At 39.9% G+C, this 24701-nt stretch overlaps 1 protein-coding gene across 3 annotated transcripts in view; it reads right to left on the minus strand.

Moving 5' to 3' along the window:
* Window positions 1-24701, minus strand: part of scaper (S-phase cyclin A-associated protein in the ER) — a 90176-nt gene that overhangs the window by 58895 nt on the left and 6580 nt on the right. For 2 of the 3 annotated variants that reach the window (XM_042495952.2, XM_042495953.2), the window contains exons 2-19: window positions 23545-23662; window positions 22120-22196; window positions 21177-21374; window positions 17085-17185; window positions 16523-16639; window positions 15768-15895; window positions 14302-14588; window positions 13446-13796; window positions 12199-12366; window positions 12023-12089; window positions 11803-11920; window positions 9904-10015; window positions 9335-9475; window positions 8395-8550; window positions 8154-8296; window positions 7950-8031; window positions 7701-7853; window positions 3472-3579 (exon numbers count right to left, since the gene is read on the minus strand). In XM_042495952.2, the coding sequence (XP_042351886.1) occupies window positions 3472-3579; window positions 7701-7853; window positions 7950-8031; window positions 8154-8296; window positions 8395-8550; window positions 9335-9475; window positions 9904-10015; window positions 11803-11920; window positions 12023-12089; window positions 12199-12366; window positions 13446-13796; window positions 14302-14588; window positions 15768-15895; window positions 16523-16639; window positions 17085-17185; window positions 21177-21374; window positions 22120-22196; window positions 23545-23662 (2625 nt within the window). The remainder of the gene's footprint in view (window positions 1-3471; window positions 3580-7700; window positions 7854-7949; window positions 8032-8153; window positions 8297-8394; window positions 8551-9334; window positions 9476-9903; window positions 10016-11802; window positions 11921-12022; window positions 12090-12198; window positions 12367-13445; window positions 13797-14301; window positions 14589-15767; window positions 15896-16522; window positions 16640-17084; window positions 17186-21176; window positions 21375-22119; window positions 22197-23544; window positions 23663-24701) is intronic. The other variant, XM_088080584.1, reaches the window with a different exon arrangement.

Raw genomic sequence — 24701 nt, forward strand, 5'->3', positions numbered from 1 at the left:
GAATAAATTGGTTACTAACTGAAGAATTACCTATGTCTTTTCTTAGAGCCTAAAATAATAGTAAAATAGTAGGAAGGGGATGATGATATCTGTAAGCAAGACTTTTACGTTTCCCTGGAAGGATGTGTGGATTTGTACACGCACACCTCTGCCCTCTCTTCCATGAGACTATAGGTCAGTCATGACTCATGACCGTAGCTGTCCCTCTCCCGGGAGGCAGCTGCTCAGTAATCTCTCTGAGAGGCTGTCCAGTCCACAAGCTGCTTGCTTAATGAAATTGTTTCGGTAGCACATCCAAAACGTCTCTGTGAAATCACACTGGTAACATAAAAGGGTACCTGAAATATTAAGCTGTCAAATATAGTATAATGCTGACATCCAAACTATGAGAGCAAAAAAATATATATATAATGATTACATCCCGTTTCCTGTTGCTATGAGCTGAGTCTGAATGGAAGTTGTGGAGACTTTGAGTGAGACAATCAGACTCGATGACAGACAGGTGTCTACCACTAAAACATTGCAACAAAGCAGCAAAGATGCTGGCCTAAGAGCATAGCTACCGCACAATATCACAGATTGCCTCTGGTGGGAGTAATGTGATACCGCTCTGCACATCTCCCCCTTTTCCTTACACACAAAAAGAAAACCTACACAGATCTAAAAGGTGGCCAACACAAATACAGATTACATCGGATATGTTCATCCACTGTGTCTTTGTCACATACAAAGGCCTGAGGGGTAAGCTTTCCATTTGGCGTGAAGCAAACAGCTGCATTTCATGTAAGACATGATACTACAGTGTAGTCAATTACCATCACTACATGACATTTTTGTATTTAAGTGCATACTAACAGTGACATTTAAGGAGGGGACAAGCCACACAAAGACAAAAATGTGAAAACTATTCATTGGTTCCTTCTTTCAACAGCAACTTCACTGCAATAACTAGACACATCTCAGAAACAGTGTGGGGTGGGAGAGGCTCGCTTCAGCTGGCAGTCTGGATATTTCATCAAGCTTCTCAATTTGTGGCTATCATTGCAAGCTTTGACTACAAGACCTTTAAGACTGTTCAGTGCCTTTGGGAGCCTGGTGATCCCTCTACTGGTCATGCTTGCAGAGCTTTACAGAAAAAACAGTCTTTCCTCTGAGAAGCCACCAGTTTTCTGAGCTGTCGTGTCTAAAGGTGAATCATAAACTAAGTCTTATGTCAGAAGCCATGGATCTTGGATATTACCTGCAACATATTAAACCACTGCAGACGGTGAGTGATTGCAATTCTCACGTTCTTCCCTCATACACCGATCCTATCCTGTTGATAATCATTGTATTTTTAATTTAATTCACAAGTCAAAATGAGAGAAAATGACCAAATATGAAGGCATGGGGCATGTGCCGCCCGCTTCCGCCAGAAAACTATGGAGTGACCTCTGCACAGTTGAACCAACCGTCTTCATTTTAATTAAAAATCTTTCATTGCAGGAAGAGTTATGGAGCCCCAGTCTGGAGAATAGTTGGCAGTGGTATGAATAAAATAGTGGACACCAAAATGAGGTTTGATATAAATAACAAGGGGCCACATAAGTCTATCTAAACAACGTCTCCAGGCGGACAGCTTGATGTACTTTCACATAGGATAACAAAAAAAAGGTTTTGCACATCTTCATATTATCTGTTAGAGATACTGCAGTGACTAATGGCCCCATCCAATAATAACACACTCAATACAAACTGTTAACATTTAGATTGAGCCAGATGCAGAATAGGACATGTTTCATGTAAGCCTCTTTCAGTGTTTTATATTCTGTTTTGTTTTGTTTTTGCATTTGATGTAAACGTCTTTGAGTATTAAGTAAGTTAAATGTATTATTATTTTGACTACAATTATTGTTTTTATTATTATTGTCATTATTATTATTATTGTTATTGCTAAGTTATGTTGTATGAAGTACTTCCCCATAGTTAGTGTATTACCTATTGTAGATGAGTGTCAGTAGTGGAGACGTAGTGCAAGAGTGCTGCCACAGAAGCAAAGCAATGTACTGCCTTAGACAGAAGCAGCAGCAAAACGCATTTAGACACCTTAAGAAAGTCCAACATAAAACTTTTTTAAAAAATGTAAAAAACAATACAAGTTCAGGTGTATACTATATTTACATTTTCACTCCCATACCTTGCTATCAAACAGTCCTTTTTAATGGGGAGCCAGAGCCGTTATAGCCATCTCCGCTGACTTTAAAGCCTCCAGAAAAAAAGCAGTAATTTTACCTTGCAGAACACAGGAATTGCTGGTCTACCGCTGCTTTGACTGGTCAGTTTGTTTGTGTCATTGTATCACTTTGGTGAATCTGAACTACACATTTAAAACACCAAAGTCACACAATAAAACAAACTAACTGATCAATCAACAACTCCTGTCTTCTGCTGGGAAAAATGACATTGTTTTTTTGTCAGAGGAATCGGGCAGCTTTGAAGAGAGCATAGATAATGACTTTAGTTCCCCATCAGTAAGGGCAATCTGACACCAAAGTAAAGAGGTAAAAATACTCTAAATATTGCATACATTCAAACTAATATTGATTTTTTTAGGTGGCTAAAATATGTTATACTGCTGCTGCCACCGACAACAGTACATGGCTTAGCCTCCTTGGTGATACTTCTGCCTGCTTTTCCAAACTGTAGGCATGCAGACCGTCATCTGTTTTACAGTGGAATACACTGACTATGGATAACTATCCCTTTAAACTTTGACTACAAATATTGACAATAAGACGATATGAAAAGTGGGAAGTGAACAATGAAGCCTCAACATTAGGGATATCAGTAAAACTATATTGTATGGAAGGAGACATATTGCAAATGTATATGAAGCCGTGCTCATATATGTACTGTTTATAGTGCCATATTGGTGAAGTGCTTCTCTCCATTGCCTTGTTTATCATACTGTCAAAGAGAAAAAAAATGTCCTGCATTTGGAAAGGAAATGATTTAGAGGAAAGAAAGGAGGGGGTATCAATTATTGCCAGCTGAAAAAAGCTTTGAATGAAGGAGCTGCTGGGGCCAAAGGTGCCGCGTATAGCACCAACAGTTGTCAGCCTCACAATGAGTGCTGCTGAAAAGCCAATCTCATATTGCAGCCTGAGAGGTTACCTTGCATTAACGAGCTGCCTTCCCATGGAAAAGCGCTCGGTGACAAAAACAGCCTGGAGGCAAGGGGGTGATGTCACCCCTCCACTGAAGCGCTGAACCCGAACTGTGTACACTTCAAGGCCCATTTGTAAACTCACAAAGCCAGCTACAGAGCCATGGCAGTATACAAGGGGATGCATAAATAACAATAATGACCATGTCATAAAATACAACTAAGGTGTCTCTTTGTCTTTTTAAATTACACATGCAGCAGTAGGGCAGTATTCTTTGACAGGGTGAGTGGATGTTTGTTCCTGACAGGGTGTAGGTGATACGCACCACTTCCTCGTCGGACAGCTCCCGTCCCTGGATGCTGCTACTGTCTCGCACGGCCTGCTGGTGCCTCTTGCCCTTGGTGTGGCTGAACAGGTGCACCTCTGAGGTGATCTACAAACACAAACACAGTGGTCAGAGGTCACTGCTGCGGACACAATGGAGACAGAGGCAGAAAAGGGTCAAGGAAGTCCCATGGGACTCTGATGAAACGATACACCACATGGACTTTTCAATGTGACATGATGAGCCTCTCCTGAACCTCAGTTTAAAGCAAAGGCTAAGGGAAGGAAATTCAAACCACATTTTTTTCAATTCCTGAGTCATCAAAGCATAAAAACACACATTGTATTATTTCTGACTGTTATTCTGGCCTTGTTCTTTGGAATTTGTCATTTTTACTATTTTATACTTGATGACATCATTTTGACCATATTTGGCATATGGAGAAAATAAATGCTATTTCCAGTAGGCACACTGTCACAGTCAATGTTGCTGCTAATCATTGGCATATTCAAGGCCGTTAAAATAAATAATTAAAAAAAGAAAACAACACTTAGCATGTAGTATATTAAACTTTTTCATCTAAAAACATAGTGGCATCATGACAAAAACCTGGCATTTCTGGTTTAAAATTCTGAAAGAAAATTATTGAAGATTTGATATTTATGATTAGGACTGATGTTGGTGAAAAATATATATAATATATAATATTTTATAGCCTGATTTTGAAAAGTTTATTTTGTATGCAGAGTGGTATGAGTGTGAGCATTTGACACGGCAAAAAAATAAGAATGGACAAAAATCGATGTTGCTGCTAATAACTGACATTAACCTAGACTGTGATAATACAATACCTAAAAACAGTCGCATCATGACAACAACCCTGCATTTAAAAGGTTAAAATTCTGAAAATTAATCAATATTTGGTATTTAAGTTTGGGACTGATGTTGGTTAAAGAACTGCATCAATGAAAGTAGAAAATAATATTAATGTATAATGTTTTTTAAGCTTAATTTTGTAAAGCACATTTTATGCAAAGGGCGATAATAGTGTGCGTAATATTAAAGTGGGCCCTAAGAAATGTAATGTGATGTGTATGGCTTAATTAATTAATTATGATAAAATAATAATGATAATTATGATTGTGACTTCCCGCAACTAAATGAACACAATCAACTACGATATTGATGCTTAATATGTGTGCTTCGCTAAAAAAACCTGCAAATAAGCCCTTTCTTACAGACAGCCTCATTTGACAGCCTCGGCATGACAGCCAAGAGAGAAAATCGATTGTAACTCGCACAACTCTGAACCGATTTTCATGAAATTTGTTTATTATAAACACTGGAAAGTGAACATGACAGTGGTTACTTGTTTTAATTAATTCCAGTTACTGGAGGCAATCAAATCAGCAAAACAAACTTCATGAAAATCGGTTCAGAGTTGAGCTTTTTTAGTGAAATCTGCATCTCTCAATAGTCAACGAAGAATAACATCTGTGAATACTGTAAAAAACATACAACAGTGGATACATATTCATCCAGCTCTCAAAAATACACTGAAATAACCAAAGCAATCACATTCCATTTGGACAAAGGTATGTGTCCAATAAACTGTGTTTTCATTTAGTTGCATTCTTAGATGGTGTATTTGATTTTAGTTTGGTTATATTTTGGGTACAGTTTTATTTTCATTTTGGTTCTCGGAGAAGTGTATTCAGGTGGAGAAGAACCTTATTTCAAGTCTTATTTTGACGCAAAGATTTGTATTAGAAAGAATGCAGCACAACTTAGAAGTGAAAGCAGCTCTCCGTTTATGAAAATGTTAAAGAGCAATAAATACATTTTGTCTCTAAAATAAATGAATCATTTTGTAAATAATCGTGACCTCCATGTTCATAAAAAAATCAAACAAACATGATTATCATTTTGGCCACAATCATGCAGCTCTACAAGGATGCCTTTATGTTGCATTTTATTGTATGTTCTTGTTTTTATGTGACTACTGGCACCTACAGCAACAAGGCCTAAGTAGGGACCTCCAATTTTAGTTTGGCTTTTAATTGAACTTTATCAATTTCTCTATTAAAATTTTATTTATACGTTTAAGTCTGTTTCACAGTTTTACTTCTTCCCATAATATTTTTTAAAAATGTATTTATTAGTTTACTTTGTGCTTTTATCCTTACATGTTATTTACAGTTTGAGTATTTTACTAATTTATTTTATTACTATTAACATTTTATTTATTTGTTTATCTATTTATTTTTATCTTTCTAGTTACAAAAGGGTATTTTGGTTTTACTGTATTAAGCACTTTGTGTCAAAGTTTGTTAGTATGAAAAGTGCTACACAAATAAAGTCTGATTGACTGAAGAAACCACTCAGCACAATAGCCCTCTTCTGGGATCTTTAGACTAAACAAAGAAAAGTTCAATATATAAAAACATAGACCTCAATATGCTTCCAAAATTTTCAATATAGTTAATTTGTTTGCCCCACAATGCAACAGTCATATCATCAAAGAAAAGTTTTGGACTAGATGTCTAAATAAAACATCTGAGAAATGGCCACAACAAGAGGCAGGTGTGCAGCGAGCAGTGTTGTTCTCTCTGGAAACAAGCCCATTTCAAATGGTTTGTGTTTAATGTCATTAAATTAAGTGCTTGCTGCTGACCCATCCATGATCTCTGGTGTCAGATGCTGGCCAAGGTCATCTAACATTTTAACAAGATTCCCTCTCTCACCCCCCAGCCCTCCTCTTTATCTGATGCTGCTTTGAAGACTCAAGGTGTCCCACCCCTTGTTGCCGTGGTAGCCAGGCGTCTATCAAAGATAAATGTGTCTGCTTGTGGATTTGTTGCCTGACACTTGAGAAAGCATAATCATGCCCAGTTATAAATCTCTGCTAATTAATGCAGTTAAATTCTAATTTAAATGTGCCCTCTTCCAAAAAAATCCTCTGAATCACCTTCCTCAGCATTTTTATGTATAAACAGTCTGCCAAATAACACAGGAGTTTGCCCGGAGCTATTCTGCTGCAGCATGGGTGTGTTTTTCTTTTCTCACAGCCATGTGTACCAAACTCACACACATTTTAGTTAACAAGAGTAACAACATGAAATAATGTTAAATGAATGCTTGAGGCACAATTAAATTACTTCACCCACAAAATGACCATTTAAATATCAATTGCTCATCCTGTGCAAAAAAAAGGCAAAAATTCTCCATGCATTAAGTCATGGGGGCCGTGTTTAACAGCAGCAGAACATCCGTTTACAAACTCTCACACAACTCCTGCAGTATAATCTCATTTATCCAGTTGTATGCTCAGTACTTCCCAAACACATGCTTTTTGGTAAAAACCTTCCTTTTGGGAACACTTCCACTGAGACAGTCTCATGCACTGAAAAGTAGTAAGGTTTTAGTGAAAAAGGCCAGTGTTTGTGAAGTACTTAGCATACGACTGGATAAATGAGACTTGGATTTTACTGCAAGAGTCGTGTGGGAGTATGTAAACAAATGTTTTGATATAGTTTTTCTATAGTTTAAAGCAGCCCCCTTTTACTTCAGTTTATTGAAGTACTTCTTTCATCATTTAAGCATGCAAGAAAAACAAGGTTTTCTTTAGAAATTCAGCCTAACAGGGAGTGAGTAACTGATATACAGTCATTCTGTTAGTGACGTATTCCTTTAAAGCCCATTTGAAAGTAATCAGGACTTAATCACACCCCATCTCTCTATAATAAATTAAGGCCATGGAGGTTGTACTCTTAGGCCCTACTAAAAACAGAGAAGTCTTTCCTTTGCATTTTAAAAAAAAATAATCTGCGTTTACATGGTAACATTGTGAGAACGATCACATGAACACGGATCCGCAAAAACAACTGAAAGTGCTGTAGTGTGCATGCCAGGCCAGTAGTTGTCAGTGTAATGACACACCATAGAACAACACGCGCATGCGCAAAGTGCGGCCGTGACTACACCGTTCGTATGCTCAGTTTACATGCCATAGAATGGGTTGAGTTTTAGAGCGATTACGCTCTGGAACCCGGTTTCAAAAGTTTGAGTTTTCAGGCCCCCAAAATGTGTCAGTTGTCAAATGAACGAAAGGCCAAACCGCAACAAAAGTTGCAAGAACGGTTGCCATGTAAACGGCCCCTTAGATGCAACACAGTGTACAGAGGTTACGGACACCAACTTTAAGCCTGATAGGATGAAAGTGTACATACCACAACGCAGCAAAGGGAGCACTGTTTCTTGCGCTCATACGGTGTCAGTTTCGGCGCGTAGTCTGTGTTAGCATGTCGACCACTGCTGAGCTCAGCAGCCTTTTCCTTCCTCTGCTCGATTTGCTCCATATGCCTACGGCTGCTCTCGTCATGCTGTGGAAGAAACAGGAAACCAGGGGTCATATGGGAAACTGTTTGATACCCGTTTGGTGTTCACTGGGGATGCAAGGCAGCACAGTATAAACTTACCTTCATCTGTATTTTCTTCTGCAGCTCCTCCATGGCCTCTTGTTGAGCAGCACTGAGAGCAGCCAGACGCTCTTCTCGATCTCTTCAGATGGCACAGAGAGAAGCTGTGTCAAACAACTGTACACACAAATCTCGCATGCATCAAAGTCACTCAGCCACCTGTGTGTATATACTTTAATACTAAAGGGATTTGGATCCGTGTACCTGGCCCTTTCCCGTGCTGCATCTTCTCGAGCTTTCTCTTTTTCCTGTCGCTGCTGTTCAATACGGGCCTCCTGCTCCTTCCTCCGCATCAGCAGCTCTTCCACCCGTGCCTGCCGCTCTGCTTCCAGGACCCGCTTACGCTCCTACAGAGGGAGTAAAAGATTGTTGAAGTTGCACTTAAATATGAAAATTACAAGTGGAAGAATTAAAAAGTGAACTGAGCATTTGGTTTTTGGAGCACCTGCACAGCCTCGTCTCTGGCCTGCTTCTCCTCCTGTCTCCTCTGTCTGTCCTCCTGCAGCTCGTTGAGGCGTTGCTCATATTCATTTAGCTTGGCCAGAGCGTCATGCCTCTTGTTTTGGGCTTCCAGAGTGTTGATGAATGCGATTTCGTTCACCTGCACAGACATATATACTTATGGACAATGATATAAACATACACGAGGTACAGCTGTGGCTATGCTCTCCGTTCACAGAACTTATGTTCTTATTGTCTTTAGCTAGGGTTCGACCTGAGTTTGGCAAAAGCGCCTTTATGTATGCAGCTCCATAAGTGTGGAATCTTCTGTAGAAAGACTTGAAGTTGCACTTATTGGTCGCTGGAGGCCCTTTCAAAGCACAGTTGCAGGACTTTTGCATGTCATCTTCTACATGCCAATGTCAGGCTGTATCCTAGCTGGTCTTTTAATTGTCTTGTTTTTATGGTTCATCCATAGTGCATATTAACAAACTTTTTATTCCATATTTGTGGTAACTTTATTTTGTGTTCCTTTTGTTGTTGTGGAGGTGTATATTTTGATTTTGTATTTCTGTTCCATGTTGTTCGTCTGTAACTTTTGTTGCTGCCTGTCTTGGCCAGGGCATTGTTGAAAAAGAGATTTTTAATCTCAAGTGGTTTTTCTGGTTAAGTAAAGGTTTAAGAATTACATTTAGAAAAATAAATAAATAATATATTTTGAAAAATACATATACAAAGAGAGGTTTGGAGGTTGTCTCTAGTGTAAATATCGTAGCCTAAAACAGGAATGATATTTTGGCTAGAATCAACCAAACTGACACACTGCTATTGTGTATGTATGAATGTAGAATGAATGTAGTAAAGAACGACTCTAAATGTCACACATAATTCCGAAAATCCCTCAGCAGTCACGTTCATACATTTACTGGATTTCCCTTCTCTACCTTAGCCTCTTCTTCTTGGGCCTTCTTCACGATCGCCTGCAGCTGCAGCTCTCGCTTCAGCTCTGCATGTAACAGCTTTTCCTCCATCATCCTCCGCCGCTGCTCCAACAACTCCTCCTTCCATTTCCTCACCTCCTTCTCCTGCAGAGAGTGAAGAGTGAGAAGCAGGAGCGAGTGAAATAATTATAATAATAATGTACATTCTCCAGGACAACACAGACAGTGGATTCTTAATCTGTCAGTCGCTACCCACTCACATGGGGATTAATGCGAATATACACCACTTTGTGTTTTTATGTGGTTAATCCTGATTTATTCTGGGACTCACTCGTCTTGCCATAGCCTGCAGAACAAAAACAAACTTCATGAAAGGCTGTTGATTTTGGCCAGGGGTCTCTCTCATGACTGTCTGCGGCCAGCTGGCCTGGATGCGACTGGAGGGGGTTAGAATATTTAGTGATTCTATCAGGCGGTGTGCTGACAAAACCTCTCGTTATGAGCCAGGCTGGGCTCAGCTCGCATGGAGTTTCTTCAGGGTGCTTTCCGTCAACTCTGCGCTGCTTACTCACCCTCTCCAAGAGCTTCTGCAGCTTGAGCGTCTTTTCCTCCCGCAGTTTGTCCCTCAGCTGCTGCGCCTTCAGCTGTTTCTCCTCATGTTTCTTCTTTGACTCTGCAATGGTTCTGTCAAAAACACGGAAACAAATCATTCATCTCTTTCTGTTTCCTCCTTATCAACAAAGGCACACACAGACTCTGATAGGCACTAGGGCCTGTTTAGACATTCTGGGTGGTAACCTAAAAAGAAAGGAGAGGTCATATTCAGTAAGTGGGCCTTTCATTTTCAGGCTGCTGAGCTAAAAATCCTTGTCAAAATAACGCGAGGGGATTGCAAATGAGTAGACGGAGGTGCTGTTCAGGAAAGCAATAAACAAGTAGAGTAGATAACATTGGAAGGAGAATGTGTTTGTGAGGGGAATGTGTGTGGTGTGTTATGTGGGTAAAATGGGTTACTGTGTGAGTGATATGTGTGTTGACTTGTGCATGGCAGATGTCTTGTTTATTAATTTTAACCGCATTGATCAGGAGTAGCACTCCACATTTCATTGTATCATGAACAATGACAATAAAGCTTTTTATTCTATTCTGTTGCTCTCGCATGGTTAGGTATGTGTCCCTTTTCACCCTTCTGGGGATCAGTCAATGAATGTATTTATTACTGAATGCAGACTATGTTGCTGACCTCGTCTCTTTACAGTACAGACATAATATTAATAAAGGGGCAACAATTCATGTCATCTTAAAAATATGTCAGCAACACACCTAACAGTGCTTTTCCAAATTTCTTTAATGTTATCACAGAAATCAGCAGGACACAAAAACCTGGCTGACGTTGGTGATCTAACCTTAGGCTAACTCCTCTTAATGTAGCTTTACGTAATAGGCTAGTTAGCAAGCATTTTGCTAAAGACCCAGGCACACCAAACCAACATCAAAGACCCAGTGACAGTGAAGGCAGACTGTTGCATCACCTCAAGTCGCCTGTATCAAAAAGTTGCACATGAACACACTGCAAAGCCTACAACAAAAAGCCAACTAGCATGTACGTTCTGTACCAAGTAAAAAGGAAATTACTCTCCATACCAGCAGGCAACATAAGTCTGTATTCATCATTAAAAAGGGAAACCTGGAGACCTGTATGATGGATTCAAGGCGCTAGTTTGCCAGTTACCACATTAAAAACACAACCTGATTGATGAAGAAAGAAGGAGGGATATTGGAGAGTATATTGGATATTGGGTGTGCGCTGCTGGACAATAGCACAAATAGCACATTTCGGCCGCAGAGCTCACTGGCTAAAAATATAATAAAAATATAATAAATATAATACCTAATATATCACATCTGTTTCAATCTCATGCCCTGTTGACTTCAGTCACTTGTTTCTTTTCTTCACTTAAGTCTTTCATCTTGCGCACTGAGTCAAACTGCCAATCAAAATGGTTTCACTAACCAATGATAATGCATGCTGAATCGCTGAAAAAAATACCCACACAGGCTGTCAAGTACCAACAACACGGAACACAACACAAGAACTACAGTGCCAGATGATCACCAACAGCCTGACATTTACCCACAGCCGACCATTGGCTTGGTGTGTCAGGGCTCTAAAATTTAGATGTGACTATAAACAATGCAATGTGTCATTAGGACTGTTACAGTCTCCAGCCACATCTTTTAACCATCTTCAAAATGTGTTTTTCTTTTCAACATAGATGAGCCGAACATAGCTAAGTATAAAAGGGCAGAAAAAGAGAAAGTTGACAAAGGTGCAACCGTGTTCAAAGCTTGCTCAACTTTTACTGGAGAACAGAACAGACTTAGGAAGGACCAATTGTACTGTGTGAACTCTGTCAGCAGTTGAAAAAGATTTGCTCAATCAATTATTGCAGAAAGAAAATGCTTTGCACCTTTTTCGTGACGGTGAGGACAATTTTTCGTGCATATGAATCCCATGTCCAGGAGGTCGAGCAGGTTCCTCTTCCACTATGTCCCCCCATGAGGTACTCTGACGCCACGGCTCACGAGCTACAGTAACAGATAAACATGGAAAATAAACAGATTTCAGCGTAATGTCTGTCATTATGAAGATTGTGAGGTCAGTTTTGATTTCAATATTGACCTCCATACCATCATAATCTGCCAGCATGTCACTCCAATCCATATTGACTCCACAGCCTCCGTTGCCGATGCCAGCCTGTGGTGTTTTTATAAACATACAATAAAGTAAAAAATCCAACTTTATCTTGTACTGAAAACAAGAGGTGCCTATTAACTACAGTTTAAATGAGCATGATTAATCTCACAGAGAAGTCGCTTTCATTGTCAGTCTCCAGGTCGATGTTCTCGGCCTGAATCTCTCTGGTTAGCTGCTCCTCCTCAGCAATGGCACTGGCAATCGCCTCCTCGTTGGCCTTCTCCAGTCGGTCGGCAAGCTCCTCCTTTTTGGCCAGGACCTCTGCCATGGACTGGGGCTGAACACATGGCACAGATAACCTCACACACTCAGCATTTCACACTTCATAAATGTTTGAGTTCATACAAACAACCACAGAAGAACCAGAAAAACAGAGCCCATGTAATCCCACATTTTAACTTGTGTGCAGTTGGTCTGATTTATACTTGGGGTGCATGATCCAAAGACTGAGAGGGAACACCATATTAACCCAACCACAATTTCTACATCACAATCATCACAAGAATCACAAGTGAGGAAGCATTCAAGAGTCATGCAGGGCACATTTACCGTGAGGATGAAGAGATGGTGGAAGGAGGCGATTGATGGTTCTGCCATAAGAAACTGTTTACTCCAACCTTTTAAGTATTTTTTAAATGACATGAATATTAAGGGGATGACTAACAGATTACTCCAGAGCAGCAGCTACACTGGCTCAATTATAAAGCCTTCTCAATATGTGCCTTTTACAAGTAGTATGCATGGAAAGTTAAAAAGTACTGGATCTAAGTTTTAAGCACACAAGTATTGCCCAGACAAGGTCAAAGTCTAGACTGTTGTAAAAATTTAAGGCCAAATAGCCTTCACTGCATATTTCAGTTGAAGTTTTTTCCATGTTTCATTCAACACCTGTCAGAATCCGTCCCACTTAAAGGTGTAGTCATCCTTCATCAAGTATACAGAGCTCTGTGTTTACTCACTCCATGATGCTTAATAATAGTACAACACCTGATGAAGGCGGACCATGTTGCCCGAGATCTGATGCTGGCTACAAAAGCAGAACAGGTTCTGCAGCATTTTGACATTTCTGCACATAATTTGGTGGCCAAAATAACTAAAGCAAGTTGATCAGTTTTGGGCAACACCCTGGGAGCACTTGCTCGAGTGCAAAAGTCATCTACTCGCAGCTATTCTTCACAGTGAACGCCGCTAGAACAACACTACACAGAGCTATGCAGTCTTGCCTGCACATTTGGTCTGGAGGTTTCTTAAGATTGACTTTGTTTAGGCGGTGAAGGACCCTTAGGGATCCCTGCCCTCCCCCTTCCCTCCCCCCTGCCCTCCCCTCCCTCTGCTCCTCCATCTCTCAGCACTCACAGTAGAAAGCTCTGTGGGGTCCAGCACACTCTCCAGTTTCACCGCTGCCATGGGAGTCTCAGTCTGTCCTGCGGCAGATGTGGCCATGCCCTGCGACGCGCCACCCTCAGCCCCACTGTCCCCCAAGGCCAACAGTGCACCGAGCCCATCCGTCTGGGGAAGGTCTGGGGGTGTGGAGAGGGCCAGAGCAGGGACTGGGACTGATAAGGTAATGTCTGTTGGTGGGAATGTGGCTGAGGATGAGGGGGGCTCTGGGGCTTGGGAAGGGGTAGGAGCTGGTATTGGGGGAGGCGCGTCTTCACAGGGTGCGTCGACACACTGCCCCGAGTCTTGTACACTCTCTGCTGGGGGCTGCACCGACAGTCACACACAAACACACGCAAACTCAATTAAAGACATGCATATTTCAAGCAATTCATGAGAGCAATAACAAAAATAAAAAAATCAAACCAGTCAATACTCAACAAAACACAAATCATGCAGGAAAGCTGGTACTGACATGCCCTAAACATCCAATTATAATCTAAATAAGCTGCCAGATTGAAAATACTGATCTGTATTTCAAAATCAACCGATGGTTGTAACACACACTTACCAAGTGTGTCTTGAGGCATCGACAGAGTATTTATTTCATGAGAGTGAAAATGGCTTTTCTGCCTCTGAAATGTCAGCGTACAATCAATCGCCTTAAAGTTGATATGCCTGTCTGGACAGTCTGTCTATGAATACCATGGAGCCCAAAACAAAAACAAATGTGGCTGATAAAACAGTCTAGTGTTACTCTACTTCTCCTGAATAATTGATATCCAGGGACTGCTCTGGGAGAAAGACGTCACAAGGTGCTGAGCCTCAGTACCTCCATCATGTTGCTATTCTCTGGACATCCGACCTCCTCCAGGGGATTGGGCTCTGCTGGGATTCGTTTCTCAGTGTCTTTCTCAGTTGTGTTCTTGTCGAGGGGACATTGAGGATGGAGCTGTTGCTCTTCTTTTGGCTGCAGATGTGACTGGTTACGCTTGGCGCTGTCCTGCTTCGGGGCGACATGAGCCACGACGGGACTGACCTTGGCAACTATGGTGGCAGAGCGAGGCTTGGCAGTGCGTCCTCTCTGGACCGTCTCCCAGCCCTCAGCATCCTTTTTACCTGGAAAACATGAGAGGTACCGTGATGTTGAAGGAGAAAAAGATGTGTTTCTGTGCTCTAAATGTTAAGACAGAACCGTGTTCACTCAAAGTACATATTGGGTCTGTGCAGGAGGAGAATTGTTGTTAAATTGGCAAACCTGCTGCTAATTTGCCTTATGTCTTCTGCCCGTTGCCAAGCAGCCAGCTATAGGTACATATGAAATATCTATTTTATTTATAAACTGCCTAACTTTGTGTTGCATGTTACATTGGAAAAGTCCCAATCCTCCTTCTACCGCATCCTAGTTATTGGATCTAAGGTCCTTTTTATCATTAGAAAAGGTGAAAATATTCTCATTGGCTCATCTGCCAGTTTCTACAAAAGAAGGCAGCCTGTAATTTCCTACGTAAATACTCTTACCTCTCTGGACCCCATCTGATTCTCATTGCATCAAATTTCTTGGGGTAAGCATCTTGACTATCTTCCTTATGGTGTTCTTCCCCCAGTATTTTTTTTTAATCTTTATCTTTTTTTATTTTTTTTAATTCTTTTAACTAATTTATTTTTAGCTATTTTTGCTTTAATTACTTGCTGAGGTGTGAGGTGTGCGGGTGGAGTGTTCATATAAGGTGGTGTTTTGTTTTGCTGTTCTACCACACCATAAAAAGGGGTGGGAGGGGAAAAACCAACAAAAAACACTGGAACGTATTTGTACTTTGTATTTAAAATTTGTACACTACTGGTTCCTCATTAAATCTTTTAACATTTTATTAAGGTTATGGGTCTTGTATTTTATCTCTAATTCTGTATATTGCTGTTTTTTGTTACTCTTGCTGTTTTGCATGTCTGCATGTGATGTTTAGTTGTATGTTGTTGCTTCATGCTGCGTGCATGAATGTTTGTGCTAAAATGCTATATGTTGTTGCTGCGCTACTGTTTTTTTTCTGTTGTTCTGCTGTTTCTTGTTGCTTCACATGGCTTGTGTTCAGTCTTGGGAGTTGCTGTTTGTTGTAGCCGTCTTTATGGTGTCCTACTGCCGTTGTCACAGGAATTTTTATCATTTTATAGGTTTCAAAACATCTTGTCAAAGGACTTCAGACTAGCCTCGTGGCTAACACTGGCACATTTACAGAAATGTTGATTAATGTGTGTTGTCCTTATAAATAAAATAAATGAATTGAAAATGAAAATTCTTACCCAGCTTCTCTACTGGGGCGCTCATCGGTTGACTGGCACTAGAGACGGACTGAGTGCACTTAACTCGGTCCGCCCAGCTGGGGCCTGTGTGGGAGAGTCGGGCTGCAGCCAGTGTAGATGGGGGACCACTGAATAAGAAACACACACATCGTGCATAAGAATAAACAAATGTGCACCTACATGATAAAGCCTTCACTATCAGAAAGTAGCATTTTTTAAATTTTATTACACCGTTACATCTAATCTCTGTGCAGGTCTGACTGTGCTGCCCGTCACTTCAGCAGTCTGAAGACAGTGCCTATCTAACACTCCAGCACTCTCCACTCTGAGATAGCATGGGACTGTATTGGACAACAGGCCTCTGTCATGATCAATATCCATTTCCTGCAGCATCCGATTACAGAGCAGAGCACATATTGAACCGTTGCAGTTTCAGCAGTCTTTAACTGACACTTTCATCTACACCTTCCACTGATTCTGTGGCCATAGAGTGAGAGACTCAACAAATTGCATTAAACAAATGCTTTACCATCGGAGATCAATGGCTGTATTGTTAGATAACGCAGTCTGCATTTTCTGACCCCTTAAAAACAGTTATTATGCATCACTTAAAATATTGATTGGTTAATAAAAGGATGCCTTAGGATAAATTTTTTATCAAAAAAACTGTAAAAATGGGGTTTGGTGCAGTACTTGGGACGCAGTACGCAGTACTTGGTGCAGTACATGCAACTTGGGATATTGCCAGAACTTACCCAAAGTTGAGGGCACGACGTGCACCTGGAGAAGGAACCATTCTGTCCGCAGAGGGGCTTGGCATCACATGACGTCCTGGAGACATTTTGCGTACCTCCCAGGCTAAAGATGTGGGCCTGAACAAAGTGAAAGTGGCAAACATTATTTAACTAACACTAATTACACTTCCTAGTTGCCAAACACGCACACACTTGGCTCACACTTTGGCAAATCAGTTAAATGGCCGATTCACTCGCAGCAATTTACGTTACAAATGGAGCGTGTAAAAGTTTCAGGTTGTCGTATTGATTAACAGTACGCTTTAAATGAACAAATTGTGAGGCAGCGCTGGGAATTTCATTTCTTAGTCAATTTACAGTGGCAGTGGTCACTGTGTTAAGGAGAAGCCAATAAACTCATGGATCTCTTTGAATTAAAGCCAAGGCTATTGATCTGTTCTGTTTGTGACTCAAAGCCAGGGACCAGACACCGGCACTTCCAGTTTCACCTCTGGGAGCAATTGAAAATGGGGAGTGAATGTGAGGGAGCGATAAAGTGTGAGAAAAAGAAACTGCCAGTCACCTGTTCTGGGCGTCTGTTTTCTCCAACTTCTCCTGAAGCTGGATCCAGTCTATGAGAGCTTTGAAATCCCGTACATAGTTGTCCAACATCATCAACACCTCCTGAAGACAGCAGTTACAACAGGTTTGGGAATGATGACACAGAAGAAACACAAAAAATAAATAAGTATTTTTTTTTATTCTCACCAAAGAATATTTGTTGGACAATATTAATGAAAAGAAGGGTTGCGTGATATGATGAAATCGTTTCACATATCGTTTATTTTGTTTATATCATCTGATAATGCTTTGCGTATGTCCACCAGGCTGAGGGGACGTCTACACAATGCGTGGCACCAAAACAAACAGATATGAAGGAGCTAGAAAGTGATACTAAACGTGGGGATTTTGCACAAGACACCAGGAGGAGCTCGTATCCAAAAGAGGGGCTCCTTCTGTCATTTGGACATGGTTTGGGTATAAAAAGTCAAGACACAACAGAACTATATTTTGTTTCATAAACGTAAATAAGTACAAAGACAATTTCTAGTTTTTAACCCTTTGAAACCTCCATATCCCAAATATGGTAAAAATGATGTCATCTGGTCGAAAAAAAGTTAAAAATGACAAATTCCAAGGCAAAAGTCCAGAATGAAACCCAGAAATAATATAATGCATGTTTTTTATGCTTTGGTGGCTGTGGGATCAAAAACTGCAGTTTGAATGGGTTTCAATAGTGCATGTTTTGCACTTAACAGTATGTATATAACAATTTAGTTTACATGGTTTATTTTAGACTTATTGTGGGAGCTGACCTGGAAATTCCAAGATTAAACAAAAATACACAATCTTTCAAAAATGTATGCCATATGCATGAACACATCCAAAATGATCAAAAAACAAAGAATGAAAAGTGTGTAAAACGCGCAAAAACAGTTCCTAAGGGTTAATTATATCATATCAGAATGTAAGCATGCAATAAAGCATTACATTTTTCTGTTAGCAGTTTCCACTCTCCACTATTTCTGGGATCAGTTGCTTGTTGAGAGCCCAAATCTGCCATTCAAGTCAGTTTGAAAACTGATAGAAAGCTCATGTAGATCAAGAGTGTAGCTGGCAAACAACAGCTGGCCCACACATATTCAAAGCCAAAAGCTTGACTGAAAAGTCTGAGGAAATACAAAAAAAGGCAAATTCCTCCCAGCAAATGACTATTATCTACACTTGGACTGACTCACAGTGTTGGTTATCCAGAGGTGGTGGGCCGTCTGTTTGGAGCTTTTTTTTCCCCAGAGCTCTAATGAAACGAACACAGCTGATTGATGGGGAGTGTGAAGGGAGTGGTAATTGAGAGTAAAGCTTCACAGTGCTTTTAGTTAATAGACAAGTCAGGCCAGTGAAAGATGTGTCCAGCAGCAGGTCTGCTGATTAGGGCTGGTTAACAGGCAAAGACCACCACGATGCTTGTGGTGTTCATTTGGTAATGAAGGCCGAGATGGAGAGAGGTTGGCTGCTCCTCTGACAGATAAACCAACAATGAGTGAAGGCACCATAAAGTGGCTTTCAACATGTTAACAGGCCTACTTACCTGAATACAACCCTCACATAACATTTCATGAGGAATGACAAAATGTTTAACCTTCCAGAGGCATTGCCATAAAGTAGGATGGGCAGTAAAAGCTTTTGGTGCATGCATGGAAACAAGAAGGAACAGGTATAGCATGGGTTGACTGACCACAAGTAAATGATTCACAGTTTTGATTGTTTTGTTTTTCTAAAGTTAAATAATGTATAGCACGAAGGCCCATTTTGGTTCACTTTAAAATAGGGGTTGACAGATTATTTGCCTTACTGGGGCCGCTATTTGATATTTTGCCAATTAGCTGTATTGTCATTTTATTTTAGTGATCGCCAATAAAATTAATTTATCAAAAAGTGCAAAGGAAGCGTCAGCATGGGAGAAGCTTTTACTTTGTAAAAACTAGGAAGCTATTTTTATTTATTAATTTTTATTCTAATTTGGCTTTATTTTATGAAAAAAAAAGTTGCTGGGAACTTGCTGTATATGATGCTGAAAGTTTAATTTTTGATTACACATTTGCTAAAGGCACTCAAACAAAGTTTTGTGTTGGAGTTTGTTATATTCGAAATACTGTCAGAAAGATTTTCATTTTTTTTGTAAATGCATATTGGTTCCAAATATCAGTTATCAGTCTCTATCTCTAACTCTATCTCATTAACCAGTAAAAGTCAGTATCGGTATCGGCCCTGAAAAATCACTATCGGTCGACCCCTACTTTAAAATAGATGAAAAAGAAAATAAATTCTGAATCTTAGCTGCCTCTGAGTAAAGAGGAACACCAAGTACCCCTCCTGCCTGCTCTGTGTGATATGTCTAATAAATCAGGGATGGAATAAAGGAACAGTTGATAGGAACTAATTAGGCCTGGGGCTGTGGGTTGAAGAGGCATTATGAATAAGCATATATGAATCATTCTGCTTGGCGAATAATTTCCATCCGAGTGGGAAAACACATCAGCACTAAGCTTCTCATTAAAAATTACGCAAAGCATTACAGTAATATCTGAGAATTAGGCATCACTTCCTGACGATGGTTATGTTTATGTCCATATGCTCCAGGGTGGAAAATTGTTAGCGATTTGTGTGAGAGTGCACAACGCAGATTGGCCACAGCTACACCGGGGGTTTGCGGCTGGGGGCTATCAGAGCACTCTGCTTCCCCTCCAGATGACTCCATCATCTATCAGTGTCCATTAAGCCCGAGCTGGGTGGGATGGGGGATTATGAGCAGCACCCAGCTCTACAGCCATTAGACAGCATTAGGGTGTAGAGCGATACAGTGGTATGAGAGGGGGGAAAAAAACTACCTACCACCCAGATAGCTGACACAAACCAACAGACAACATGCTGATCACACCTCTGGGAGCTGCGCTGTGGCACTGACAGTAAGCCAACCACAGCACAGGGAAGTGGGCGACGGTACTGACCGCAGAACGTCACCAGAACCATGCTCAGCATAATGCAGCATGGCAGAAGAATCAATAAAACACAGGACCAGCAGTGTCATACCAATATGCCCTGGAGCAACATCAGAGTTGTGTCACAAATGCTGCACCAAAACAACACATCCACAAAAAAGATATCAAAAATGTTGTTCATTTTAGGTACAACATGTAGACCAAGAAAGGAGCCGAACTGGCCCAGTTTCAGCAAATGCCTGACGACAAACACAACGCATACACAATATGTTTACAGTCTGTCATCAATATTCAGTCCAGTCAGCCAGGCCCAAGAGAGAGCCCTGTGATAATTCTTTCAGCAGTGAGCCGTCACAGAGCCCCTCTGACACAAAGCAGAAATCAAGAGGAATGTGAGCTGAGAGGCAGGAATTTCATTATGATCTAAATGTCCCCCTCTAGTGTTCATAAATCCCAACAACCTTCAGGCTCCACAAAAAAACAAATTCATGTTCGATTAATTCAGATCATGAAGCTATGGAAGCACATTTCTGCCAGTGTGGTAAAAAAGTAAATAAAAAATCCTGTGAGTCATTACAAAGAGAGACTTTTTCAGAATACTGAATCAGAATTTTAAAATAATGACTTCATATCTTAAAATGATATTAAGCTTTCTCATAACAATGACTTATCTCAAAAAATGACTTAGTATCTCAAAATACAGATAGATCTCTCAAAATAATGTGACAAAATCTCTAAAATAATGAACTATCTCAAAGTGATAGCTTAGCATTTTAAAATAAACTTTCTCAAAATAATAACTTTTATTTCCACAATAATGACTTCAAGAAACCTTGATAGTATCTTAAAATTATAAGTTAATAACACAAAATAATCTGTATCTCAAAATTCTAAAAAGCTTTCTCAATATTATGACTTTTTTCAAAATAATGACTTGCATACCACAAATTATTGAGAAATGATACTAAGACATTTCTTGAGAAAGTTTCTCATTATAATGACCTACAGATTCTCATTTTTTTCCCTTCACACTGGCATAAATAGGCCTCCATATAAACTCACTGATCCTGAGACTATAATTTGCATTTCTACCTTGGCCGTTGTTTTTGACTAACCTTGCATTCTACGACGCTCTGATCAGATTCACAAGTGACGTAAATCTCGTCCACAGCTCGGCGCAGGTTGTCGAAGAGGAAAGCCCAGTAGCGTGCTCGCAGATCCACTTTGCGGGGCTGCCTGGCTTTGGTGGGGCTCTTCTCTGCCCCCTTATCCAACGAGGTACCAGCTGTGCCTTTACTTTCCACACCAGCATTCTGTGGCGACAAAGCGTGGACATTATGGTAACAATGACAAACTTATTGCAGTGTTATTTAAGTCTCAAGTTGTTCATGTATACAGTAGCAGCCACAGCACTTATTCCTGCTGGAAAGGTGGTGCAGCTATTACCTTACTTTCCCATTCACGCATGCACAGCATGGGGAAAAAATTAAATTTGGATCCGTTGTGGCTATGTTGGTGCCACACTTTACACACTTAGTAACACCATTACATAATGTCCCATCCCATAAAATTCTTTTTGCCGCCCTGTGCAAGAATATCTAATGGACATACCACTATAGATTGATAATGAAGTTAAAAGATATAAAGAAATACACAGGGTATAAAAATGCCAGAATTAGCCAGGATGCTATTTTTCATCTGTAGTCCCTCGGCCAAATTGTTACACAAGGCTTCCTAAAAACAACAAAGCAAAACAGCAACAAAAAATAGAGCATACACTTTAAAAGACTTCTTTAAATACATCAGCAGGAGAAAGAAAAACAAAATGAAACAAGGCAAAGCAAATAACAGCATCATAGAGATGGTGCTGGCACATCACACATCACAGATTAATCACCTTTTCCCTTTTTCTTTGTGAACTCAAGCTTTTCCAAAACTAATTTACACAATGCAAGAACAGGGTTCATGACCATCACAGATCTACTTGCAGAGAGGCAAAAGAAAGATGACTTAGCTTGGTAAATGGTGCCCTCTAGTGGACGAAAATGACACACCAACCTGTTTCTTATTCCTTTGTTGACCCGAATTGATCCTCTGAGCCCTGGAACTGCTACTGGAGTTGCTTTTGGACTTTGCTATGTGGAGAGGAAAATATATAGCAGCTGATGAAATAAACAATCTTTAATGATCCTAATGAAAGTAACAATGAAAATGCATACGTTTATGACATGAAACCACTCATAGTAGTGTGGTCGTAGTTGTTAATAAATACAGATGTACATTTATGGAAAAGTGGACAAAACAATAACTGTAATATGAGTGCTGATGGTAAATTATTCACGTTTAAGTTGCTGAAGATGCATATAAAAAGAGAAACTTATATAAGACCTAGAATCTGACCTGTGCAGTTTAGAAGGAGTAAAGTAAAACCTGTGGATTAATTTATACTGACTTTCCCAGCATGCTTCATTATAATTGAAACTAAGAATGTGTAAAAAGTCTGACAGGCAGTCAAGGAAGAAAGAAGATGTGCATGTGCATGTGAGATTCTCCGTCTGGTTGCATTCTTTTTTTAACACCATAGACAAGCAAATGCACAGGATATCATAACCGTCAACATTTATATCCACCTGTATACCACTGCAAACCGATCATTTAATTAGACAAAGAGTTTTTTGGATTAGAATCACAGACTCCTCCTTTAAACTGGGAGATTTCTGGCATTCACGGCACAAACTCAAGAGCAGCAAATAAGCCTTGAATAGAATAACTGAGCTGACCCACAAAGAAGAGGGAGAGCGGGAGCAAAAGTGAGAGAGTATGAGAGGCTGTGGTGAGGGTTTCTGAGTAGGCTGGTCTTAGAGGGGCTTTCTTTGATAAAGTGATGGAGCGCTGCCATGCTACACAGGAAACTATATTGTGTAACAGACAAGTTGAAAGTTACCATCTTCCCAGAGGTGTTTTATTTCTCAAAACTGAGTAAACAAGTCAAAGCCTGTTACATAATATTCTATTGACCATCACGGCCCACCACAGTGTAGCAGTGACCTGTGCCACCACAAATATAATGTTCTACAAACAAAGGACCAGACATTGGTGTGAGATTCAGCCTTCATAGGCGATTCTCAGCACTTATCATTTATCAGTCTCGCCATGAAATGAAAAATGATCATTGTGTTCCAGCTGATATTATATTACAATATCAGACAGCATTCACAGTCTGTGATCACAGCCATACCATAACATGTTCACTATAATGCTCCAAATAAATGACTAAACATCTTCCCAAAGATATTAAAAATACAGTTAACATCCACAAAAACACCTATCGCTGCACAATGAAGACCTAAACAATACAAATATGATGTCATAATCCATTTACTCTTGTGATGTTATTATGGCAATAATGTGAAACTGTCACAAATCAGAACATAAAAGCATGTAAGCATGCACAAACAGTTTGTTTTGCATGCAGCTACCAACCTTCCTCCTCTTTGTTCTCTAGCGGTACACTCCAGGCGATGAGGTTTCGAGCAGCACGGCCCTCTTCAGCAACTATCTTCCTCACTTTGTCATGGCTGTTGGAGCGCTGAAAAGACGCCTGCACGAGAAACAGATTCAAATCCTTAATTTTGCACTTTATCCAAGAGCCAAAGAAATAAAAGATAAATAAATGTGTAGAGCAGTACAACATGGCATACGTGACAAAAAGATGTGGGTTCTATAAGGGGACTTTCAATTAGTCTAACATCACAATATGCGGTTTAGTATAGGACTAGTATCTAGGACTACACCATATGGTTAAAAATGTTTGGTCGGTTGGCTGTTTTTTTTTTGCTCCTGAGGGAAAGTTGGCAGAACTTTACTGTTAAATGTAGTTTATACTATTTATTGTCAGAGCGTGACATTTTTTTCCAAAGAGCAAAATATTTCCCAAATCTGAAGTTGATCAAAAGCAATTACAGTAAAAAAATAATGTTATTAAATAAAAGAAAAGACATGGTAATCTTAATTCTGATCAGCAGCATGTAAAACTCTTTGGACAGATGGTTTTTAAAATTTTGTATGTGTTTTGTCTGACAACGGAAACAAAATAAATAAATAAGACAAAAATCTCAGCTGTAATCAGGATTTTCTGTATAAGTTTTACACCCACAGTTTTAATTTCTGCCATTTCTCAATCAGAGACTTTTTGAAAACTCAAGCAGATATTAAAATGAGCGTTGCAGTGTTTTGAATTATTTTAAACTGTATTCATAAATTTGTTTTTTTCCCCCAAAACGAAAATGTAAACTCTATTAATATACTGTATACCATAATATTTGCTTGATATATTCTCTTAAAAAATATACATATTTAATATAAAAATTTCTTATATTAGTAACAATCACATTGCATTATTTAAGCATTACACAACACACACTGTTGCAATTCAGCATTCACAATAAGTTATTAAGTGACATTTGACATATTCTGAACACTTGGTAAGAGTTTTAGTTATAAACTATAGCTCCCCAGCTTTAGTCAAGGAGGTTGGCGGTTTGAGCGCAGGCTCCTCCAGTTTGCATGTCAAAGTTACTGGAAAAACTCTGATGCTAATGAGTAAAAAACATGAAGTAGCAGGTGGCATCTGTAGATTC

The sequence above is a fragment of the Plectropomus leopardus genome, chromosome 7 (genome assembly GCF_026936395.1).
Source record: "Plectropomus leopardus strain MGB_pleo_1.0 chromosome 7, ASM2693639v1, whole genome shotgun sequence".
NCBI classification, from domain to species: domain Eukaryota; kingdom Metazoa; phylum Chordata; class Actinopteri; order Perciformes; family Serranidae; genus Plectropomus; species Plectropomus leopardus.